This window comes from Psammomys obesus, unplaced genomic scaffold, assembly GCF_907164565.1.
Source record: "Psammomys obesus unplaced genomic scaffold, mPsaObe1.curated_primary_1811, whole genome shotgun sequence".
Classification (NCBI taxonomy): Eukaryota; Metazoa; Chordata; class Mammalia; order Rodentia; family Muridae; genus Psammomys; species Psammomys obesus.
Window position 1 is genome coordinate 25886119 of NW_026596046.1, and position 22457 is coordinate 25908575.

Below are 22457 nucleotides of genomic sequence, written 5' to 3' on the forward strand. Positions count from 1 at the left end.
AACTAGCCATTACTTCCAAACATGGGTGTTTCCTTCTACAAACTAACTTTACCTTCATTGTTTGGGATTAATGGTGTACTAAGGGTATGTCTGTTTTCCAGCCAGAGGATTTAGAAGGTCTTTGGATGGGATCCCTTGCCAGAGCAGCCATGTTGCTGGATTAAAATTCCTCTACATTGCTGGTCAAGGTTCATATATATAGGTCACAGAACAATGTGTGGAAGTCATTTCAGTCCTTTTACTTTGTGAGTCTTAGGGATTGAACTCAGGTTGTCAGGTTTGGCAGCAAGGGCCATTACCGGGTGTCTTAGTTACTGCGCTATTGCAGTGAAGAGACGCTGTGACCAAGGAAACTTTTAAAATAGAGCATTTAGTTGGGGACTTGTTTACAGTTTCAGATTGCTAGTGAGTGATACAACTCCTCCAATTAGGCCACACCTCCTAAATCCTTCCTCAACACCCCTCCAACTAGGAACTAAGCATTCAGATATATGAGTCTATAATGACATTTTTATTCAAACTGCACAACCACGGAGTCATCTTGCTGGTGTTAGCAGCTCTCGTGGTAGCTGTTATAGTCTGTTTTTGTTTCCACAGTGTCACTGGCCAAAGTCTAACTTCTGTGGTGGATTGAATAAGATGTCCTCAATAGTCTCGGGAATTTGAATACTTGGGCCTTGGTGGTGCTGTTGGTGCGGTTTGGGAGGCATAGGGTGTGTGGCCTTGTTGGAAGAAATACGTGATGGGAACAGGCATTGAGGTTTCAAAAGCTTCATGACATCCCAACTTGTGTTCTCTGCTGTCTGTTTACATCCAAGATATGAACCTTCAGCTTCCTGTTCTTGCCACCATGCCTTTGTTCTTCCAACCTTCTAGAGCCCAAACTCATCTACAAGTTGCCTTAATCATGGTGTTTTGTTATTATATTGTATATAAGCATACAATATAACATTGTGTCCCACAGTGTACTCTTTTGTCTACATTTTCTTAGTTGCAAAAGTCATTGCAATAAGTTATTTTCCTGGTTTGAGGCCTCTGGCTTCTGCTACACTATCAATACTGGATCCTCACCAGGACTCCTCTCAGATATCCTGTTGTTGACCTGTGTTGTAGAGATTCTTCAGCTTTGATCTGTAGGACCGGCTCCCTTCACACAGTCCAATAGTTCATAGACGGGCTAGATGTTGGGGTGAGCAAATTCAAAGCCCTGAATCTGGGCCTGGGTGGTATATGAGCTGGTCAGCCCGCACTCACATACTGCCCAGTCTAGCTCATGGAGTGCTACAAACTGTCAAGGGGCAGAGCCAGTTCTTCTCTCATGTCCTCAGAGCTGGCTTACCCATGAGCCCTGCACCCAGGGCCAGCTTTACTATGCTGCCCAAGAGAGCTGGCCTTGCAGTTCACATGGGTGCTGTGGAGGGACAAGGCCAGCTCTCTCATGATGCCAGGCCGAGGGTGAGGACATCTCTGCACAGCCCTCAGACATCAACATGGCTGTAGGTGGTCCAGACTAGGAAGTCCAGCTAGCCTTTGATGGTAACAGACCCAGGCATGGCAGTTGGTGGCAGCACAGGGCAGGACCTCATGATGGCCTTAGGTGGCATTGCTGGCAACTCAAATCAGGCCATTCCTCATTACCTTTGAGCCTCCCGTTCTACCTCTCTTCATTGTGCACACATCCTTCTGCTGTTGCTTCTCATTCATCACTCCACTACTTACCTGCTCATTTTCGTGTCACCCAAGGCCTCCGGGTGTCTGGGATCATCTCAGGAGTGCTATGCCCTGCCTGTGCTGTGTGTGGTACCAGGCAGGGTTGTCTCGGGTGTGATCTGCCCACCTGGGCCCTGTGGTGCCAGGCCAGGAGTGGTGTCAGGCTTGATCTTGCCGTCTATGTTTTCCCACATTTTCCTTTCTCATGAACTTCCAATTCCTCCTTCAACATTCTGCTGATTTCACTTTCCGCCACAATATCATCTGCCTAAATAGTTAACAGTTACAATCTCTTACAGTATGTGTTCATATGTATTTTTCTCTCTGATAAATCTTTAAGGATCACTTATCACACGCACAGTGCATGATGCATTGCAGGTACTCAAGTGTATCTGTACAGGTCAGACCTGAGGCTCCAAACCCACTTCTATACACAGTGACGAAAGAGGAAACGTGTATTTGTTTCACATTTATATTTACTGAGATCTAATAAATACTAGGCAAAAGGAACAGAGTTACTTTTCATTGTTTGACCAGTGCCCAAGTCCTTATTATAAAATGATCCATTCTGCTGAATTGGCCTCCACTGATTCTTTGATTAATCTTCACGAACACTGTTTGCATGTCTTTCATATATAGTATAGTGGCGTAAGCCATGAAACACTCCAAATAACACCTGAAAGAGTAGAGGAATGGCCATTGCTTTCATCCCAGTCTGACAAAGGAGTAACCAATGGAGCATAACTCTTCCTCTTGGTGGCAGTGGAACAGTGTGATACCTGAAAACGAGAAACAGTTAGCCATGCCTCCTGGATGCTACCAAAAGCCACTCATTTCCTCTAGTCATTCCGGGGTAGGTCTACCTTGTAGTTAAATGTTAGCAGGCTATTTTGTTTTCATTAGCCTGTAGCTAAAGAAAAAGAAGTTTATTAGCAGACCCTGCCCATCCCCTACCAAAGGCAGATAGGAATGAAAAAAAAAAAGAGAAAGGGCTAGAAAGATAGTTCAGTCAGTAAATGGCTTGCCATGCAACTCTGAGGACCAAAATCTGACCCCAGAACTCAATTTAAAAAAAAAAAAAAAGCCAAGCATGGTAATGTGTGCTTATAACCCAGTGCTACTGAGGCAGAGACAGGAGGATCTCTGGGGCTCGTTGTCCAGTCAGCCTAAAGGCAAGCTTGAGGCCCGTGGTTTTCAACCTTGCTACAACCCTTTAATAGTTCCTTATGTTGGGATAAGCCCACCCATAAATTTATTTTTGTTGCTACTTTATAACTGTAATTTTGCTACTCTTATGAATCATAATATAAATAGCTGAGTTTTCCAATGGTCTTAGATGACCTCTGTGAAAGGATCAATTGACTCCAAAGGGGTCATGACCCACAGGTTGAGAACTATTGCTCTAGACCAAAGAAAGACCCTATCTAAAGTAAGGCATAGTGGCATATGTTTAATCCCAGCACCTACAAAGGCAAGCAGATCTCTGAGCTCAAAGCCTGGCTGGTATACATAGTGAGCTCCAGGCCTTTCATGGCTGCAGTGAGATCTTGTCTCAAAAACATCAAATCAGGTGAACGGCTCTTGTTGACTTCGGGCTACATTTACATTGGCACACACATGCATGCATGCACAGAAAGTGGGGTAGGAACAAAAATAAAGAAAAGGGGAGAAGAAGGAATGGGCACACTTACTTAACTGCCAAACGTCCATTTTTATAAAAAGCCAAAGCACTGGGATATGAAAAACCACATGCTACGCCAATCAGCGAACTTCTCAAAACACAGCTTTCCTTGCTTATGTTATCTAGAAAGTGAAAGAAAAGTTGGTTTCCCTTTGAGACTTGGGATAACAACAATTAAAATGAAACTGTCTCTCAAAGCGCAGTTATTTTGCTGTTTGTAACCACAGTTAAAGAGTAGAAAGGATATCAGGAATTCAAAGTCTGGCACTTTGCAGGCTCAGCCACATCTTGTTTTAAAACTATTTATTTCACTTTAGTATATTATGTGTGTTTTCTTTTTGTTGTTGTTGTTTTGTTTTATCTTAAGTTTTTTGAGACAAGGTTTCTCTGTGTAACATCCCTGGCTGTTTTGGAACTTGTAGTCCAGGCTGGCCTTGAACTCAGATGTGCCTGCCTCTGCTTCTCTGGTGCTGGGATTACACTTATGTGTGCTTTTTATTTTCTATGTGTCAAGTATATGCTAGGGACCAGGAAAGTAACAGTCCTTAAAAGAAACCTTTTGGTAGATTGTGGTGTCACAGGCTTTTAATCCCAGCATTCAGGAGGCAGAGGCATGTGGCTTGAGATTGAGGACAGCCAGGTCTACAGAGCAAGTTCCAGGACAGCCAGGGCTACAAAGAAAAATCCTGTCTTAAAAAGCCAAAGAGAGAAAGAGAGGGAGAGCAAGTTTCTGGTTGGTACGTCAGAAAGGGAAGTCATTTGAAACATTAAATGGGGCTGGAGAGATGGATCAGCACTTGGGTGCACTCGCTGTACTTGCATAGGACCCAGGTTCTGCTCCCACACAGTGGTTCGTGCCCACTCCTAACTCCAGTTCTGTGGAGAACATCACTTGCCTTGCTTCATTAGGACTGTTGCATAGATCAAACCAAGAAATACACATATGTGATAAAACAATATACAAAATGTCTGCGAGTACTAGAAACATTTGTTAATGAGTTAACTTTAATTCTCCATACCCACGCTAGGTCCTGATGAGTTTAAGTTTACCTGAATGCAAAGGGTCAGTTACAAAGAGCTTGTAAGTAACGATGGTAGCCAAAAATGGAAGTGTGGTCAAGGATGCATAGGTCTTCAAAGCTTCATACTGAACCTTGAAGCTGTTTCTGAAAATTAAGTTTGCAAGTATTCCAGACAAACTCCCACTTGCTCCAAAGACTAAAGTTCCACCTATGTTTAAAGTCCTAATAGAAACAAAGAGAAAAGTTTAAAATGACACTCTTGAGATGGAGCATATAGTTAGCTAGCATCAGATATCTATTATTAACAGAATGGTCTCAAAGAGAACCAGCTATGTTCATACGGTTAGCCTGACTAGAAAAGAACTACTTATGAACTGGTCCAGATACACTTGTCTGTGGTTTATGAAACTTCATTCGATGAGATCTGACAGATTTGGTTTTACTGAATCCTGGCTCATACCTGAAATCAGGATGGCTCTAGTGTGTAACTGTTGTTTGACTTGAGTTCTTTTAATAAAAATCAAGACAGTAGCATGAGACCATCCTGTGCCATAGTCCTTTCTGCAGCCCTGGCCCTTTCTGTCCGCAGTACTTTGCTTGAGATCATTAGCGCCAAACAGAATCTCTTCTTTTTCCATTTTGTGTGTGTGTGTGTGGTGGGGGGACATGACACTGCACAAATGAGTTGTGAGGTTGATACTGGGGACTGTCCATGATTGTTCTACATTCATTAAGGCAGGCTCTCTCCAAGTCAGCGCTCACATTAGTGCTGCGTGCCAGCTTGCTCTGGGGATCACTTGTCTCTGCATCTAGGGCTAGAACTACCACACCAACCTCGAATTTCTATGGGTTTCTGGGGGATCCAAACTGTAGTCCTCACAGCACTAAGTCATCTCTCAGCCTTGCTAAACTGTTCTTAACCATAACTGTTCATTGGTAAAATTCAAGTAGCCTTCAAAATGGCTTCCTAGTAATCACTTTTAATTTAAAAAATATTTGTATAAGAATATTACAGCTTTTTTTTTTTTTTTTTGAAGAAGGGGCATGGTTCCCAGGACCCTTATCTGAAGGCTTACAACAGCCTCTAACTCCAGTTCCAGGGTACCCAAAGTCCCTTTCTAGCTTCTCCTTGCACACATAAACAGCATACAGTTACACATGCACACATATAAATAATAAAAAATCTTTTAAAAAGAAACAAAAGAAATTATCCACAGTCTAACAAACTAATATTTCAATTCACTGCTATTTCTTGGTAAGTAGTTTTTCTTCTTTTCTATGAATTATTTGTTACATGTGTTTTCAAAACTTTTGTAAAGGCATGTTTTGGAACTTCAATGTTGACAATTCTCCTCAAACTTTCCCTCCCTACATGTAAATATCTAGACCATGGTTCTCAACCTTCCTAATGCTACGCCTTTTAATACAGTTCCTCAGGTTGTGGTGACACCCAACCATAAAACCATTACTACTTCATAACTGCAATTTTGCTACTGTTAGGAACCGTAATGCAAACATCTGATATGCTGGATATCTGACATGCAACCTCCAAGGGGGTTATGCCCCACAAGTTGAGAATCACTGATCTAGCAGATTCTCTTCTTAGAGAACTGTTTAAGACAGCAGTTCAAGCTGCCACTGGAAGCAAACTAATTCTAAGAGAAACTAAAAATCTACAGGAAAAACATTTTGGCAAAATGTTATAGTGGTGACACTACCCAGAAAATGAAACTTTTGAAGAGACAAACAGAAGAAGCAAAAAGTAAATAGTTTTTTAATCTTCAGAGACTACTGTAATAGAATGTGCAAGTAAAGTTGTTGACTTGGTTATCAATCTCTTACTCTTTTCTATAGTATTCAAACTTCTTTTCTATGATTTCGGTTATCACTGGTCTTCTGAGCTTTACATCTTCTAGAGAAGGAATCAGCTGACCATGTTTATAAACTGCCATCTTGATATCCTGGAAAACACAAATTCCAGAGTCATAACAGCCAACTATACTAGTAGTAAATAAAATTTTATACAGACTAAAAGCACTTATTAGTGTCTAGGAATGTTTTAGGTACTGTGTTATTTGCTTTTACATATTTTAAGAAAATGGTTCAATCACTATTTATTAGGCTCTTAACTGTTAAGACAATGGGTTTTTCTGAGTTACATAAAAATTGAGAAAATGATTATTTTTGTGTTTACGTATGTGGTTGTTTGAGTAATGGCCCCACAGGCTCATATATTTGAATGCTTAGTCATCAGGGAGTAGCATTAAATGAGGATTTAGAAGGATTAGTAGTTGTGGCTTTGTTTGAGGAAGTGTGTCATTGGGGATGGGCTTTGAGGTTTCAAAAACCCATGCAAGGCTAGGTGCTTCTCTGTCTGTCTGCCTGCCTGTCTGTCTCTCCTGCCTGTGGATTAGTATGTAAGTTCTCAGCTACGAGGCTCCTAAAATAATAATTGACTAACCCTGTAAGCAAGCCCCCAACTAAATGTTTGTTTTATAAGAATTACTGTGGTCATGGTGTCTCTTCACAGCAATAGAACACTGACTGAGACAGTAGATTAGAAAACTGGGTTTCAGAAAGCTTGTCTTGCCACTGAGATGGTGATTTTTTTTCCAGTATATTTTCCTCTGTTCATCCAAAAAAGTAGAAGTGTCTGTTTTTAATCCTCTTCAGAAATACTACCTGCTTCAGAAACAGCTTATTGACAACAATCTCGTCTTAGTTTGGGTTTCTATTGCTGTGAGGAGACACTATGACCACTGCAACGCCTCTAAAGAAAATGTTTACTTGGGACTGGCTTGTACTTTTCAGAGGTTTAGTCCATTATCATCATGGTGATAAACATGGTGGCATGCAGGCAGACATGGTGCTGGAGGAGCTAAGAGTTCCACATCTCAACCCTCAGTCAGCAGGAGACTGTGTGCCCCACTGGTCATACCTTGAGCATAGGAGACCTCAAAGCCTATCCCACAGAAACACACCTCCTAATAGTGCCACTCCCCATGGGCCAAGCATTCACGTTTATGGGGGCCATACCTATTGAAACCACCACACTTGTCTTCTCTCATGAGAGCTTGAGCTTGTTTTGGAGATTATTTTGGGGGTAAGGGTGGGTAGGAGAGAACAGGGAGTGCTTTGGAAAATAGAGAAGAAAAAAAAAAATCAGAAATGGGTACCATTCCAGCCTGGTAAGAGGGAGTGCATCACTATCTTGGACTTTATGTTGTAATTCAGTTTTCTAGTAGGCCCTAGGGTAGAAAGGAGGGCTTTTGACAGAAATAGCTACACGCTATACTGTGAAGCTTAGGCTCTTGGCAGTGGACTCAGGGACTGACTATAAGGTCCCTGTGTCCCATGTGATAAGCAGATAGTTGCCAACATTGAGAGAACACAAGGGCTTCGCCAAGGTGAAGAAAATAAAAATAAATTTCAAAAGGATCCTTTCTGAGTGTCTGCCTATGGGTACGACTTTTCGGTCTTTGTAGAAACATTTGTTAAATCCTTTGGTACTATAGCATCATATAGCCTAAGAGTTTTAAATTTCATCCAAACAAAGATATATGGATACTTCCTGCAAATTCAAGTTTTTGGTTGTAAATATTTACTTTTTTCATCAGTGAGAAGTCTACTGATTCAGAATTCTGTGCTTTTTCTTTTCTTTTCTACATTTTCTGGATTAGTGCATGAAAAGTTACAAAGCCAAAGCACTACTGAAGATTAAATGTTAACATTTATGAGTTGTGAACATATAATAAATCTCAAATTAATGAGAAACCAAAAGATCCAGATACTAGGTAATCAACACAAACAAAGTTCCTTGATCTTCTTAAGGTGGTATATGACTGAACAAAAGACCAGTTCCTCTGCCTCAATACAGAATGGTATCCAACTCAGTTCTTTAAGATAGGTAAGGAAGATGGGGGGGGGGGGGAGAGCATAAAATGCTTTACACATTATAATTTTTTATTTTAGGGACTAGACTTAAATCTCTTGCCTTTTCCCCCCTCTGCTACCCAAATGGAAAATGGAAGAAGAAACAGTATTTTCTAAGTGTGATTCTCGACCCAGTCCATCTAGTGTACTATGAAGGCAGATATCAATAATGTCACAGCTAATCAAAAAACCTTACAGAAATTTTTGTTCTGCTCTCACCCAATTCACGCAACAGGGCACTGACACCACTGACAACACCTCACCACTGACAAAAAATTTACAGGCCCTTGAAAGAGCTGGGGATAGGAGCACCCACAATTATGGTTGCAGGATAGTAAATACTGAAATGAAAAACGACAGCAAATACTTTTGGCGTCTGGTGTTTGCAAAGTTTTCACTACACTCTTCTTAATTAAAGCAGATACGAATTTTTAACTTTCTCTGAGGTTTTTATTTCTTTTCCTGGTGTTGGGATAGACGTCGAGCTTCAGGCCCCATAAGCGCTCTGGTCTTTCAACAAGCACTGAAAATGAAGGGTTGTTTTTTTTTTTTTTTTTTTTTTTCTGCCACAACCAACTTTTAACCTAAAAGTTAAGGAAGTTCAAAGTCACTCAATCGATCGCCATCCTTCTAACAAGTAAGTTCATTTGTGTGGGTGCCTGCTTTGAGAAGCGTTTTTCTCTGTGTTGTATTTTTAAGTGTATTATTTGAGTTGACCTTCACAATTTTATTCAACATTCTCACATGATTCATCCAGCACTGGTGTATATCAGGTTCTCAGGTAATCAAGAGCGAATGTCTTCAAGAATCCATCCCAAACTGGCGCTAAAGTCAGGACGAACAAAATCAATAAAAGGCAGGAGACTTAAACGGGATGAGAAAAATAGAGGCCGTGCCGGGTGGGGGAAAGCGAGAATGTTCAGTTGAAGAAAGGCTTGCGAAAGGTCCTCACAAGGTACGTTTAATCTGGAGTAGACTTCAGGTCTACGTGGTTAGGAACTGGAGATGTGATCGCGCCCTGTGCATAAAGCCGGGACCGGTTCTCTCTCTTTGCTCAAATCCTTCACGTGCACCATCTCCTCCAACCCCGGTTTCCGCCTACCTGGGGCGCTTCGCTACCTCCCTCCTGCAGCACATTGGTAGCCCTCGATTCAGACCAGGTCTGTCGCTCGGACGCCGCCATCTTGGCGCCTCACGTGACTGGCGGGAGGGTGTGGCCGGAGCGCCAGGGGCGGGACTTGCAGCTGGCTGACAGCTCGCCTCTCTGGCCGGGTCCGCCCCGCCCCAGTCAGAAGCCGCGCCCTCCGGCGGGCGGAGACTGGGCGTGGCGTCCCCAAACGGCGATCGCTCATTGGCTCCGAGAAAGGCTCCTGCCCCCCCCCCCAGGGCCCGCCCTCGGCCATTCCGGCTTGTCCTCTGCCTGCAATTTGTCAGCCTGGCCGCCTCTTGGCTAAGCAGAAGGGAGCCTGGGGCGGTCCGGGCGCGGGCCTGTTGCTGCGCGCCTTCTTCTCGGGGCGGCTGGGGTAGCCGAGCCCTCGCAGCTCGCTCCTACGGCCTGGTCGCTGTGTTAAAGCTGTGGCTTCTCGGGTTCCTCCTCAGAGCCTCCAGCCCGCCTCCTCGGCGCGGCCAGAGCAGCACGGACTAGCCCGCTCTCCCAGTCATCAGTCCCTTCACAGTCCACCCTCCAGCCCCGCTCGGAAAGGGTCCAGTTAGCACCCACCTCCCCCTCCCCAGCTCCCCACAAGAGCCCTGGCGGCCAGTGTTTCAGCGGTGGAGGGTGCTGCGAGGAGGCCAGGCGCGCTTCCGTGCACGTGAAATGCCCGGCAGCGTCGGCCAGACCTGCAACCCCCGACCCTCCAGTCTCCATGTCTTAGGCAAGCCAAATTCGAGAGTTATATAATTTCTAGTGCTGCTGTTTCTCTTGCCCGAGGAAACACTTCATCGCGTGGAGGGTGCAGGACATTTCGGTGCTCTCCTGTATAAGATCGGGGTGTGGGCAGGGGTGGCCAGCGGTGGCAGAGAAATGTCTTTTCTGCAAAAGGAAGGTGGGTAGCTTGGAGAGAGACTGAGAAAGGGTGCGTGTGGAAGCCAAACAGCTGCACTCCCATCTAGGAAATCGCGGACTATTTGCATAGTGTGTGATTGCATGCCTAATCCTACTACAGCGTCTCTGAAAACACCTTTGGGGGAAGGTTTGGTTTCTCCTTTCCAGCAGCCTCAGTGTTTTTCCTCGCCTGATAGAGAGCTGCTTGGATGCGAAGAGATGGCATGATGTGCATGACTCCAGTGTGAAGAAGTCGGCTTCGCCAAATCATCCTGCATCAAGTGCCCATTGAATGGCACTGTCACTTTAATGTCTCCATGCCAAGGGATCGCTTTCCTTCTTTTCAATCCTCTCAGTTAATACACGGGAGGATCAAAATCAGAAGGGCATTAAGGATCAAGCCTTGGGGGCTTGGAGAGCACAGAAGAAAAATATGAAAGTGACAAGCTGGATCCTATTTTACTGAGGGGGTGAGATACAGAACCATTAAACAGAAGGGGGCCTTTGCGTCTCTCTTCTGCCCCAGAAAACTGTTCAAACTCACACACCCTTTAAAAGACTAGAGTCATATGTTTTAAAAAGTATTTTTGAAAGGGAAGTTTAAACTTTTTTTTAATTGATGCTCTTCATTACCAGCAATTTCGATCATGTATAACTTAATGAGACAACGGTTCTAAAATTGGTTTGTGCCTTAATTGAGTTAGACGTTGAACATCTAAAAGTGTTGCTGCCTGAAGAGGAGTTTTAGTAACATTTTCTATGCGTATAATAACTTTCTCAGCTTCTAAAACAAGAACACATATTTTACGAAAGTTGAAAAACTTGTTTTTTGTTTTTTGTCTTCTTTGAACACCATGGGCAGTGTAAAATGTTTGGTTGTGGAAAAATGCATCATTGTTTTCTTTATTTGAAATAGAAGACAGCCTGGATATCAAGCTTTGCAAACCGTGACGTGGTTTGCAACAGTTAACCTGGCTCCTTCTCAACTCAGCTGGATCAAGCAGAGACTTGGAAAGAGGTCTGAGTCCAGTGACAGTGGAGAGACCCAAGAATGCCAGTCCAGAAGAAAGGTGGGCTTTGAGGTTCCTACATAACATACACTTTTCCCTTTTCTTGGCTCTGGTATTTGTAACTTAAATTGTATTCCATTGGAGAGCAAAATTTTGCCTGGTTTTGAGTAAATACTTAATGCAATGCTATCATCTCAGTAATACTTTTCCAGTAATATTTTGTTATAGTAAAATTAAGATGCTATTATGGACTTGTGTGAATTAATCAACCAGGCAGTTGATGGCACCATTTACCATCAGAATAAATTCAATGCTGTAGATTTTGGGGTTTTCCTTAGCTTATTAAAACTCAGTTTAAATAATCCTTAACAAAGAAACTTGTAAAATGGAGCTCTTCTCGATGAGCTTAATATTTACTGAATGGCTGTGTACTTGTAACAGATGGCAATATTTGTGTTTACCCGGAGCAAGAGTATAGCTTTATTATTTATACTTAAAAAGAGACTTCATGTCTGAGTTTACTCCAGTGTGAATCTTCACTTTTGTGGTAATTCACATCCTTGATACTTTATTCTGCATTATTCAGCAACATGTTTGGGAAGTTCCTGTGAATCAGGCATGCACTTGTTCCTTTCTTCCTTTCCATAGCCCTGATCACTTTGATCAGTTTAGCCTGAGATGAGCTTTATTCCATAGGAGCTTAGTGAAATCAGCACTTTCTGTTTTTAAAGAAGATATCAGTAGTAAAGGTTATGGAGAATTTTGAATAAAAATTTAGACTTTTTGAATCAAAATTTAAACTTTTGAAGTTTAGTGTTCTGGGCTAGTATGATCCAAATGCTGTCCAGTTATATTAATTGCTACATATTGAACTTGAGACGTAAACTGTAGGTTAGATTCTAAGACATATTTTCGAATAAAATCTAGAGAATTGATCAGGCTTTTAATGTTGTTTAATCTATCTACTTATGGGTTTGGAAGATGTATTGAGAAATATCACAGTCAATGTGATGCCTTTTTTTGGAAAAAGTTTATATAAAGGGGGACAGAACTAACAAAAACTGTTGAAATATCTAGAATTGTGCTTTTGCACCCTGGGGTTGAAAAATAGAATTGTTTCTTCCACTATTATTCCCCATAAGACCACTGAAAGGGGTGAGCTGTCTTTTATATTTTGGAGCTGTACCTGGCTATGTCAGACATGATCTAAATGGAACAAGAAAGAAGGATTTGGGAAATGAGGCCAATAAACAATGTCTTTGATTTCTTTAACTCAGTGTGTGTATTTACTTTCCATTTCTGTAGATGAATATTTTTGGAGTACTTTATTTCATTGTGCTAATTATTAAAAATGACAGAGAGAGAAGGATGGGAGGGGGGATGGAGGAAGAGAGAGGAAAAAATTAAAATTGATCTAAAATTAAATCTAAAATTGATCCAAAATTAAAATTGGTCTATGTGTAACTTAAGTATCTATGAAGCTAATAGACTCATTTTCTTAAAAGTTACTATGTTTTAAAAACATCTAGAAATTGTCCATATATTATTGAAAACTAATAATTCAAGAAAAAATGTTATAGTTGTTCGCTTTGTTTTCTTTTCTTCTTTAAAAAATGAGTTAATATAATGGGATAAAATTTTAAAGGTGATGAACAAGTTCTAAACAGGAATATATTTGAATAACACTAATGTAACTGCATTATAGAAATCATTTAATGAATGATCTAGAAAATTTTTAATTTTTTAAAATTGTTAATATAGTTTTAAATAGAGGTAACTAGTCAAATCATTCTATGTGTTCTGTATTTTAATTGCTGAGCTTGCTATTTCTACTGCTGCTGCAATGTAAGAAAAGTGAGATTTTTGAATTAGATTGTATCATAAGACCGTCCTTCCTTCTTTTGAATGCTTTTTCAATTTATTGTTGCATGGTGTAGAGATGCTAGAAGGAGCTAGACTTACTGTGATTTAAGATAACTAACCCCACTGAGCCACATGTCTACTCATTGTCAAGTATGTCATTATCAGAATATGAAGTTTTCCTAAGACATATTTTCATTTGGCGCTTATTTTGCATAATATTGTCATGACAGAGAGGAGACTTCCTCAATGATAACCTATAAACACCCTGGGAAGTGGGATGGGTGTGAAATCTCACCAAGCCCATTTGAGGGACCTATTCTTGGCCGCCCTTGGGCAAGCTACACCTCCCCTCACACTTCCTCCTCTACTCTGTGGCCATTATGCCATTACTTCCTACCTTTTCTACCCTTGCTCCACATTTTTACAGACTGTTTTTTATCAACTGAATACTCTTCTGCCTGGTTGTTACAATTTTTTGAGGTTTTGTTTTGTTTTGTTTTGTTTTTTTGTAATTCAGGGTTCTGTTATCTGTAGTAGTAACTCGATTTGCTCACAGTTGAACCTATAGGAGAATCTTTGACAAACTTTTGTTTTCAAAAATGTAAAATTAATCCAGGTAAAACATGACATAAGATCATGAATGGCTGAATAAACTTCTTAAATGAAAAGAATTTCATGAAAGAAATGAAAAGAATTGAAGAAAAGAATTTCATATTGAATTATAATGTTGGAAAAAAGCTAGTAACTTTCACTAGAAAGTTATTTTAAGTCGTTCCAATGGAATGCTTTTTTTGTGCAATGCAGTTTTGTTTTTGAAAATTTTAATTGTAATTATTACATATGGGAAGGAAATCATTTCTTTTACTAGTTTGTGATACATGCCCCTTTCATTTCTGCGGTTTTGTAAAAATGTGAGTTGTCTTCTGGGTGTCTCTTTTGCTTCAGTACTACTCCTCATATTAGTCATTTACAGGACAGTTTTACCCTTTGAACTCTTTTTTTTTTTTTGCAGTTGTTCTCAATGTATAATCAGATGCATATACAGAGATGTTTACTATGTACTGAAACATTATTTTCATATTCGTGCTTTGACAATGTATCTTCAGAAAGAAAGCTGGATATTATGTATTTTGTTGTATATAATTTAAAATTCTAAAACATAATGACGTCCTTTATCTTATGGGCTTCCTTAAGTTTAAGATTGGCATTTCCTGGGCACAATCTTTTATGGCCTCTCTTTTGGATGACTATATTTGTAAAAGTGTCATTTCTGATTTTATCGGGGAAGGGACCTTATAACAATTATCTTTATTCTTTCTTAATTTAAAGTTTTCTTCCTTCATTATTTTGTCTAGCACTTTAAGGCTTACCCTAGTTGTTGTTGTGTGTCACTGACTTACATTTGCCTCTCAGCCTCTATCTACTCTTTTTTTTTTATCTCTGTCGTTTCTTTCTGAGATCTTGACCCATCTGCTTTTGTCTCCGGTGTGCTGGCCTTACAGAAGTGTGCTATCACATTTGGCTTCTAGCTTGTCTTAAACTAAAGAAATCTTTTGGAAGTTATAAATAGGAAAACATATGCATGGATTTATTGATGGTTCCTGAATGGCTGCTGTTTTTCTTTCTCATTCATGTTTCTAAATTTCTCATTGATCTTTGATGTTTGCCATGGCAAAACTCTAGATACTTTTTATAGTCCACAAAACTTCATTTTTTAAAACTTCACTTTATGTTTTCCTTCAAAACTAACAAAACTCAAAAGATTTATGCCTTGGAAATGCCCAGGAAAGACTGAAGAAAATTATGAAAGGTTTGAGAGTTCTCTAAGTAAATAATTTACTATGATGTGTCTTCACACTTTAAATTCTCTGATGTAGTCATCTCAGTGTTGGTAGAGAAGGTTTGGAAATCATGAACTCATAGATTCCTGATGTTGGAAAATAACCATTAATCTAGGAGGCATAAAGAGAGAGAGTATTCTGGACAGAGAAATAAAAATATTTTTGTGTTCATATATTTAGGTGTGTGTTAGGAACCAAACAACAGTCATAAAGTAAATTGATCTATTAATTGTTTTTATTTTATACATGTTATGTATTTGGAAAATTGCAAATAATATAGGTATGACTTCATAGATAAGATGTGTGACATGCTCAGTTTTGTGGAAACTTCTCTGTGCTCCATTCAAAACTGAACATTTAATTTTCATTTTATGCTTGCTACTTACTTTTTTGGGTAGCAGAATCTAGTCAGTGAGAAGATACTTATAAAACAGTGGATTTAATAAAATGTTGAATTAAAGCATTCAGTCCATTCATGTCTGATCCCTCATTATTATATAACTATAGTCACTGAACTATAAGAACACCATTCTTCTGCATTAATATGTTTTCTTTATATCCCCTTATTTTTTTAATATTTGTAGCTATCATGTCAATGATTCCCAAGTATTTTATCATAAATCTTTGATGCACAACACCTTTTATGTTGAGAGCACAGAATCTGTTTTCCTAGCCACAGTTCCTGCTCAGGAATTTGTACAAAATACAAAGGCTCTGCATCCTCAATATAGGTTGCTTTGTCAGCAAAGGATCATGAGTTTCCCTAGCCTCTTCTGTCCAGTCAGTCATTTCAAATTCCAGCTAGTAAGCTTTCTGCATAGGTTCAATTTTTAGTATGTTTCACAAGCTATTGCAAGAATTATGGCCAAGTCACCTCTATTATGAAACAGTTGTTCTGACCTCATTTATTTTAGGCCTTTTTGATCAAGAGCTGCCCGTGGTGTCTCCTATCTGTTATCCAATTTCTTAGGAGGCCGAGGCAGGAGAATTGACACAGGTGTGAGGCTGCCCAGGGCTACACAGTAAGCTTCAGACCAGCTTTGACTTCAGAGTCCAGACTCTGTCTAAAAAACAAATCAAGAAACCAAAAAGATCAAGAAGAATAATGCAAAGTAGAAACTCCTGTGAAAATGAATTATTTAATTTAAACTTCTGAAAAGCAATGGAGGAGATTTTGCAGCCTCTCTCTTCTGAAAACGCTATCTTGTTAGTCCCTGATGCTCTACCTAACCCTGTTGGGGTAAGGTTCTGAGGTTTTGTTGGTGTGGGGACTACGATTCTGAAGCTCTATGACAGTCTTGTCATTGAAGTTTGACAGTACTATTTGGGAGAAATTTACTACATTCTATTTTATTAGCCTTCATAGGCAATGATTTAAATTATTTTAAAAGGTTGACATGTATGTATGAATTTAGGGCGAATGTATTTAATCCTTTATCCACCCAGTAAGGGTTCTTTGAGTTCTTTCCACTCACCAGATGTGCTTTAGGGAGGCAAATGATCTTCCATCTATGCATCTATGACTCTTTTTAAAAACTTAAGAATTATTCTGTATGCATGAATGTTTGTTTATGTGTATGCACCATATGCATGCCTGGCTGTGGGGGCCAGAAGAGGGTATCTTGTCCTCTGGAGCTACAGGTGTTTGTGAGCCTCTGTGTGGGTGCTAGGGACTGAACATAGTTCCTCTGCAAGAATGGCAAGTCCTCTTACCCACGTTCTGTCTGTACGATCCTTGAAATCTGTTAGGACATACCTGTGGAAGTATGCAGCTGTAATATTGCATAGTTATGTTGACATAGTCTGCCATGGAAAGAGATAAAGAGGGCTCAAACTCTCTAGGGAAAATGTGATATTTAGCACAAAATATAGAAAATAACAGAACTTTACCAGGCAATGTAGAAAAGGCAAGATGCTGTTTCAAATCATTATTTTCTTTACCACAAATTATGTCATCATATTCTCTATTGCTACCATCACTGTCTTCCTCCTCCTCTCTTTACCTCCTACTTTTCTTCCACAGCACCAACAGTATACAGTGGGGGAGAAAAACAGAACATTCTCAGAATATCAGGCTAGGATAATGTATAATGACATAATCAGTGAAATTAGACTATTTTTAAATTTAAAATTATATTTTTTGGTTGTGCATGTGTGCACACAGATTTGAATGCCCCGTGATGAATGTATGAAGGTTAGAGGGCAGCTTGCAGGAGCTAGTTCTTTCCTGGCATGTCTTACCATGTGGTTCTCAGGGCTTGAACTCAGGTCATCAAGTTTAGTGGCAATGAGTTTACCAGCAGGTCATCTTGTCAGCCTCAACTTGGACTCTTGATGTATACATTTAGATATAGGAAATACCAATTTCTGTATTTCATATTTAATTTTTAAGCCTAATCACTGAGTAGTGAACAAAATAATTCTATTGTTTTGAGATTTCTCCTCCTTTACTAGGGTTATATTGGGTTACATCTGGAATTTGTGTTACTTTGCTTGGTATCTATGCCCCTGTGTGTGTGTGTGTATAATCTAGTGTAATATTTTTATATGTTATATATTATAAATTTTACCCTTGAGATAGGACTTTCTGTGTCTAGATGGTTCTTTCTGGTCTGAAAGAGATTCTACTTCCAAGTCATGGACTTATATTTTATTTTATAGAATTTCTGTATTTCTGTTTGTCTAGATACACTATGTGACATTTCCTTTCTGAGTCTTGCTGCCTTCTAGCAATGCTGATAGGAAGAAGAGCCTATCAAACCTATTCTTGCTGGTGCAGGAGCTAAAGGTGTGTGTGTGTATGTGTGTGTGTGTGTGTGTGTGTATGTGTGTGTGTGTGTATCAGTTGTTTTTCTTTAGAGAAATCCCTCTCTTGAACTTGATAGTCTCTCCTCTCTGTGACAAACTTTTTATTTTGAGGGTTTAGTTTTTTTGAAAGCGAAACTGTAATAACTTAAAAATCATTTGTGTGTGTTTGTGCGCTTGCTGGCACATGCCTCCTCTTGATGCAATAAAGCACCAAGAAAAGAAATGAGGCAGTTTAAGGAGAGAAACAGTTCGCTTCTTCTAAGTGTTAACCTCCCAAATATAAAACACTCGACATGCCTTTTTATCTTGACACTACCAAGCAGCCTGTGAAAAACCATTCTTTTAAGCCCTTTTCTCCGTTTCTGTTTGTAATTTTTTCCTTATCAAGTAATGTGTATAATTTACAAAACGGGTGGCAAAATCAGTATGAGAAGCTGTCCAACGCTCTCTTCCTTGCAAGGCGTGATGCTCCGGAGTGGTGAATGGGATAGCAGTGAAGCAGAGGCTGCCTGGTACTGAAGGCCAATCTTGTGACATACTCTGGCTCAAGTTACCTGGAGAAAGTTAAGAGCTGAATTTTAAATTCTCCATCTTAAAACATAACTGTGCTAGTACGACTTCTGAGATTTTTATGAGCGCCAAGTACCTCGTTCATGTAAAAAGCACTGTATAGCCAGGGAAGTGCAATCAAGTGCTTAGCGTCGGAACACATTTTAAGTGGGAGGTTACATCCGAAGTGAAGGTCCCCTCCTGTGGGTGCTAGGGTCCAGCTTTGGGAGCAACCTTGCTCGGATCTGATGCGGACACAGGTGATCATAAATAAAAAATGCCACAATGTGCATTTTAAAAATAGACCAGGATAAATATAGTCCTTCTGGGTGTTATTTATCATTGACAAATTCTAAAGTCATTTATAAGCCATAATATGTACAAAATCATCATAATTTTTATTTAAGATCCACCTCTCTCTGACCAGATATTATCTCTACTATTTAAGTCCTATGTCAGTTTGTTTTCTTCTTTTTGTTGTTGTTGTTAAAAGTGAAACAACACATAGTTCAGTAACTAGCTGAATAGAAATTTTATTTAGCAATTTGCTATCTTCATCTTTTCTGTTGATTATTATTTAACCGTCAAGTGTGCCATTCTTCAACAATTCTATTTATTATTTGAAAACACGGCTTATATCAAAGGAGCAGCCCATCATTTTATGTTAGTGCAATTTTTTTAAATAGAATATTGTAGCTGCTAGATCTTTGTTAGAAATATATATATTTTTTATCTTATTTTAGTGTTTGGAGTGTGAGAGTAGCCTGTAATTTCTAAGGGTGATACGAAGAGAGGAAATGCTGTGATCCTTCCCTAGTAGGCCAAGTGGTAATATGGTACAACACAAAAGTATGGGCTTTGTTACCAGATAGAGCCAAGTTTCATTGCTAGGTCAAGCATCTTTTTGATGGCCACAGAGCCCTAGGCAATGTGATGGTTTGGTCTTAAATGTCTCTCAAAGGCCCATCCACTAACGGTTTGGTTGCCTTGCCTGGAAGGTAGGGTCTGGTGGAAGGACCACAGATCATTGTGGATTTACCCTTGAGGAGCGTTAGGACCTCCTACCCCTCCCCTCTCTCTTTCTTTGGCTACTTGGCAGCTATGAGGTAAATGAGCTTTCTTCCTCATGTGATCAACTACCTTGATATAGGTCTAAAGAAACTAAGTGAACATGGACCAAAAGCTTCAAAACCACGAGCCAAAAGACCCTACAAAAAACAAAACAAAGAAAAAAAAAACAAAACAATCTTTCTCCCTTTACACTAATTTTCTCAGTGTTTTGCTGTATAGATTAAAAGCTAATGGGAAACTTTATTTATTTTGGTCTAAAGTTTTCTCACTTGCAAAATATATCTAGTAGTATTTCTTGGGATGCTTGTGCAGATTAGTTAAGGTTATATATATATATATATATAATATATATAATGTTATATATGTTATAATATAAGGTTATATTGTTAATAATACAATGAGAAATTTTATTATGTCATTTAAAAACCATTTTAAATGTGTGCATGCGGTCACATGGACATGCGGGTGCACTTATGGAGGACAAGGGAATAGCTGTTGGAAGACACTTCTCTTTGTCCTCCACGTGGGTCCTAAAGATTGAACTCTAATCTCCACACTAAGCTCGGCAGTAGGTGCATGCTGGCCTGACAGTTACACTTTAAAGGAATTGCATATATGTATGATGTGTTTGTATAGGTGGACACATGCTGTGCTGCTCAGGTATAGGTCAGGGGTCAACCTGGGGAGTCGGCTCTCTTCTGCTCCCTGTGTGCAGGCTTCTGAGACTGAACTCAGGTATCAGGTTTGAAGACAAGCACTGTATCCCCTGAGCTTGAAGTGTAAATTTTAACATCTGTATTTTTTATAAGCCACGTTTTTATTGAATACATTCTGACCTTCCCAACTACTCCTGGGTCCTCCCCACTCACTTAACTCCATGCACTTTCTTTTTCTCTTTAGAAAACAAACCAGGCAAACAAAATAAACTAACAAACCAGAACGACAAAACAAAAACAAAGAAAAAAAAAAAAAAACACAAGAAACACACACACAACACAAGAGACCTGATGAAAGTAACTTTTCTATTGTTATTCTTTACTTGCTCATTTTCATATGCATATTCTTGATTTTCAGTAAAATAAAACAACTTCATCAATAATAATCACTTACAAATATTCCATCTCTTCCTCTTTTATCCTCCTTCCCCTTTTCCTTCCCCTACCTCCCCTCTCTTCCCCTTCCCATTCCTCTTCTTGCCTTTCCCTCCCCCCTCCTTTTTTTCCCCCATGCAAGGCATGGCCTGGAGCTATATGGCTGGCCTCAAATGTGTGGTTCTTTGCAGCAGCCTCCTGGGTTTGTAATTATAGTTGTGTTCCACCATAACCAGCTTTAAATATTTCATAATAAGATGTTGATTTTCAGGTCATGTCTAATAAGTAATGACGAAGAGTTTGTGTCTTGGCCCTCCTTCTTGGGTGTTAGGCCAACCTTGATATGCATAGAAAGGTCTTTGCTTCCCTGGCGTCTGGTATCTTACAGCATTATTATATGCTAGTAAAATCCTTCACGTTGGTGCATTATTAGTTTTCACTTTCAGAATAAAATATCTGTCATGTTAGACCATTGTCTCTCTTGTTCAATACTGAGTTCCCAGTGTCTGATAAATGACAAGATATTAAACAAATATATGATTAATGAATAAAAATCTTTTAATTAATCTTATAAAACATTAGGGCTACTTTCACTTATGTTATTAATGTAATTCTTAATTTAGTAAACAGACATGAAAGTTAGAGATTTAGCATTTAATTCAATATTCTAAAATTCGTAAGTATAATTAATGTCTGAATGATCATTGTGCCAGTGAGTCTTAGTCAACTTGACACAAGCTGGTAACACAAGCAGTGGTTATCAACTTGTGGGTCGTGACCTCTTTGGGCATCAGATATCCTGCATATCAGATATTTACAATTCACAAGTGTAGCAAAATTGCAGTTATGAAGTAGCAACAAAATAAATTTATGATTGTGGGTCACCAAGATATGAAGAACTATATTAAAGGGTTGCTGCATTAGGAGGGTAGAGTACCACTGAGCTAGAGTTACCTGAGAGAAAGAAACCGCAATTCAGAAAATGGCTCAATAAACTTGGACCGTAGGCTAGCCAATAGGGCATTTTCTTAATTAGTGATTAATGGGGGAGGGCCCAGCTAATTGTTGGTGAGGACATGCCTGGGCTGGTGGTCCTGGGTTCTATAAGAAAGCAGGCTGAGCAAGCCATGTGGAGCAAGCCAGTAAGCAGCAGTCTTCCATGGCTTCTGCATCAGCTCCAATCTCCAGGTTCCTGTCCTGTTTGAGTTTCAGTCTTGACTTCCTTTGATAATGAAGAGTGATATGGACGTGTAAGCCAAATTAAACCTTTCCTTTGGGAACAGTGTTTCATCACAGCAATAGTAACCCTAACTAAGACAATCAAGTTTGTTTTTCATAGGAATGGGACTTCTTGGAGGATCAAGAAAGGTTTTGTGGAATGAACACTATATTTGGAACTAAAAGTGTTAGGATTAAGTGACAAATCTGTTATTTAGTAGCTCTGTGACCTTGGATTTTTGAATTTCAATTTCATGTGAAATAGGCACAATATAACTTGTCAGCAGTGAGACTCAGATAGTGCATGCAAAAGCTCTTCTAAATTGTAAAAATGTTGAATAAACTTGTATAAACAAGATTCCACTATTTTAAAAGACTTATCCTGACTTTTTCACTTTATTTTCTAGTATACTCTGAAATCAATTTGTTAATGATATCACTCTTGTTGTCTACAATTCATTAGTTTTTCAGCTGTGGAAATGCTTTTTTTTTTTCCTAAAAAATTACTCCTTAGCACTATTGCCAGTTTTAATTTTTTAATAGTTTTAAACTATTCACAGTTTTAATTTTAAATTACCCACCCAAATTATTAATAACTTTTGGCAATGCTATTCTT

General features: G+C 39.4%; 1 protein-coding gene across 3 annotated transcripts; it reads right to left on the reverse strand.

Annotated features, from left to right (window-relative positions):
* Positions 1-2168: 2168 nt before the first annotated feature.
* Tmem126b (transmembrane protein 126B) lies at positions 2169-9542 on the reverse strand. 3 transcript variants are annotated; one of them, XM_055623728.1, is made up of 6 exons: positions 9449-9514; positions 7450-7546; positions 6256-6374; positions 4442-4635; positions 3402-3513; positions 2169-2489 (listed from the first exon to the last, which is right to left on the reverse strand). In XM_055623728.1, the coding sequence occupies exons 3-6, from the start codon at positions 6363-6365 to the stop codon at positions 2309-2311; spliced, it is 597 nt and encodes a 198-aa protein (XP_055479703.1). In that variant the 5' UTR covers positions 6366-6374; positions 7450-7546; positions 9449-9514; the 3' UTR covers positions 2169-2308. The 3 variants fall into 3 exon arrangements, with proteins under 3 accessions (XP_055479703.1, XP_055479701.1, XP_055479702.1); XM_055623726.1 differs by lacking the exon at positions 7450-7546 and having other exon boundaries at positions 9449-9542; XM_055623727.1 differs by lacking the exons at positions 7450-7546; positions 9449-9514 and adding an exon at positions 9091-9438.
* Positions 9543-22457: the final 12915 nt, after the last annotated feature.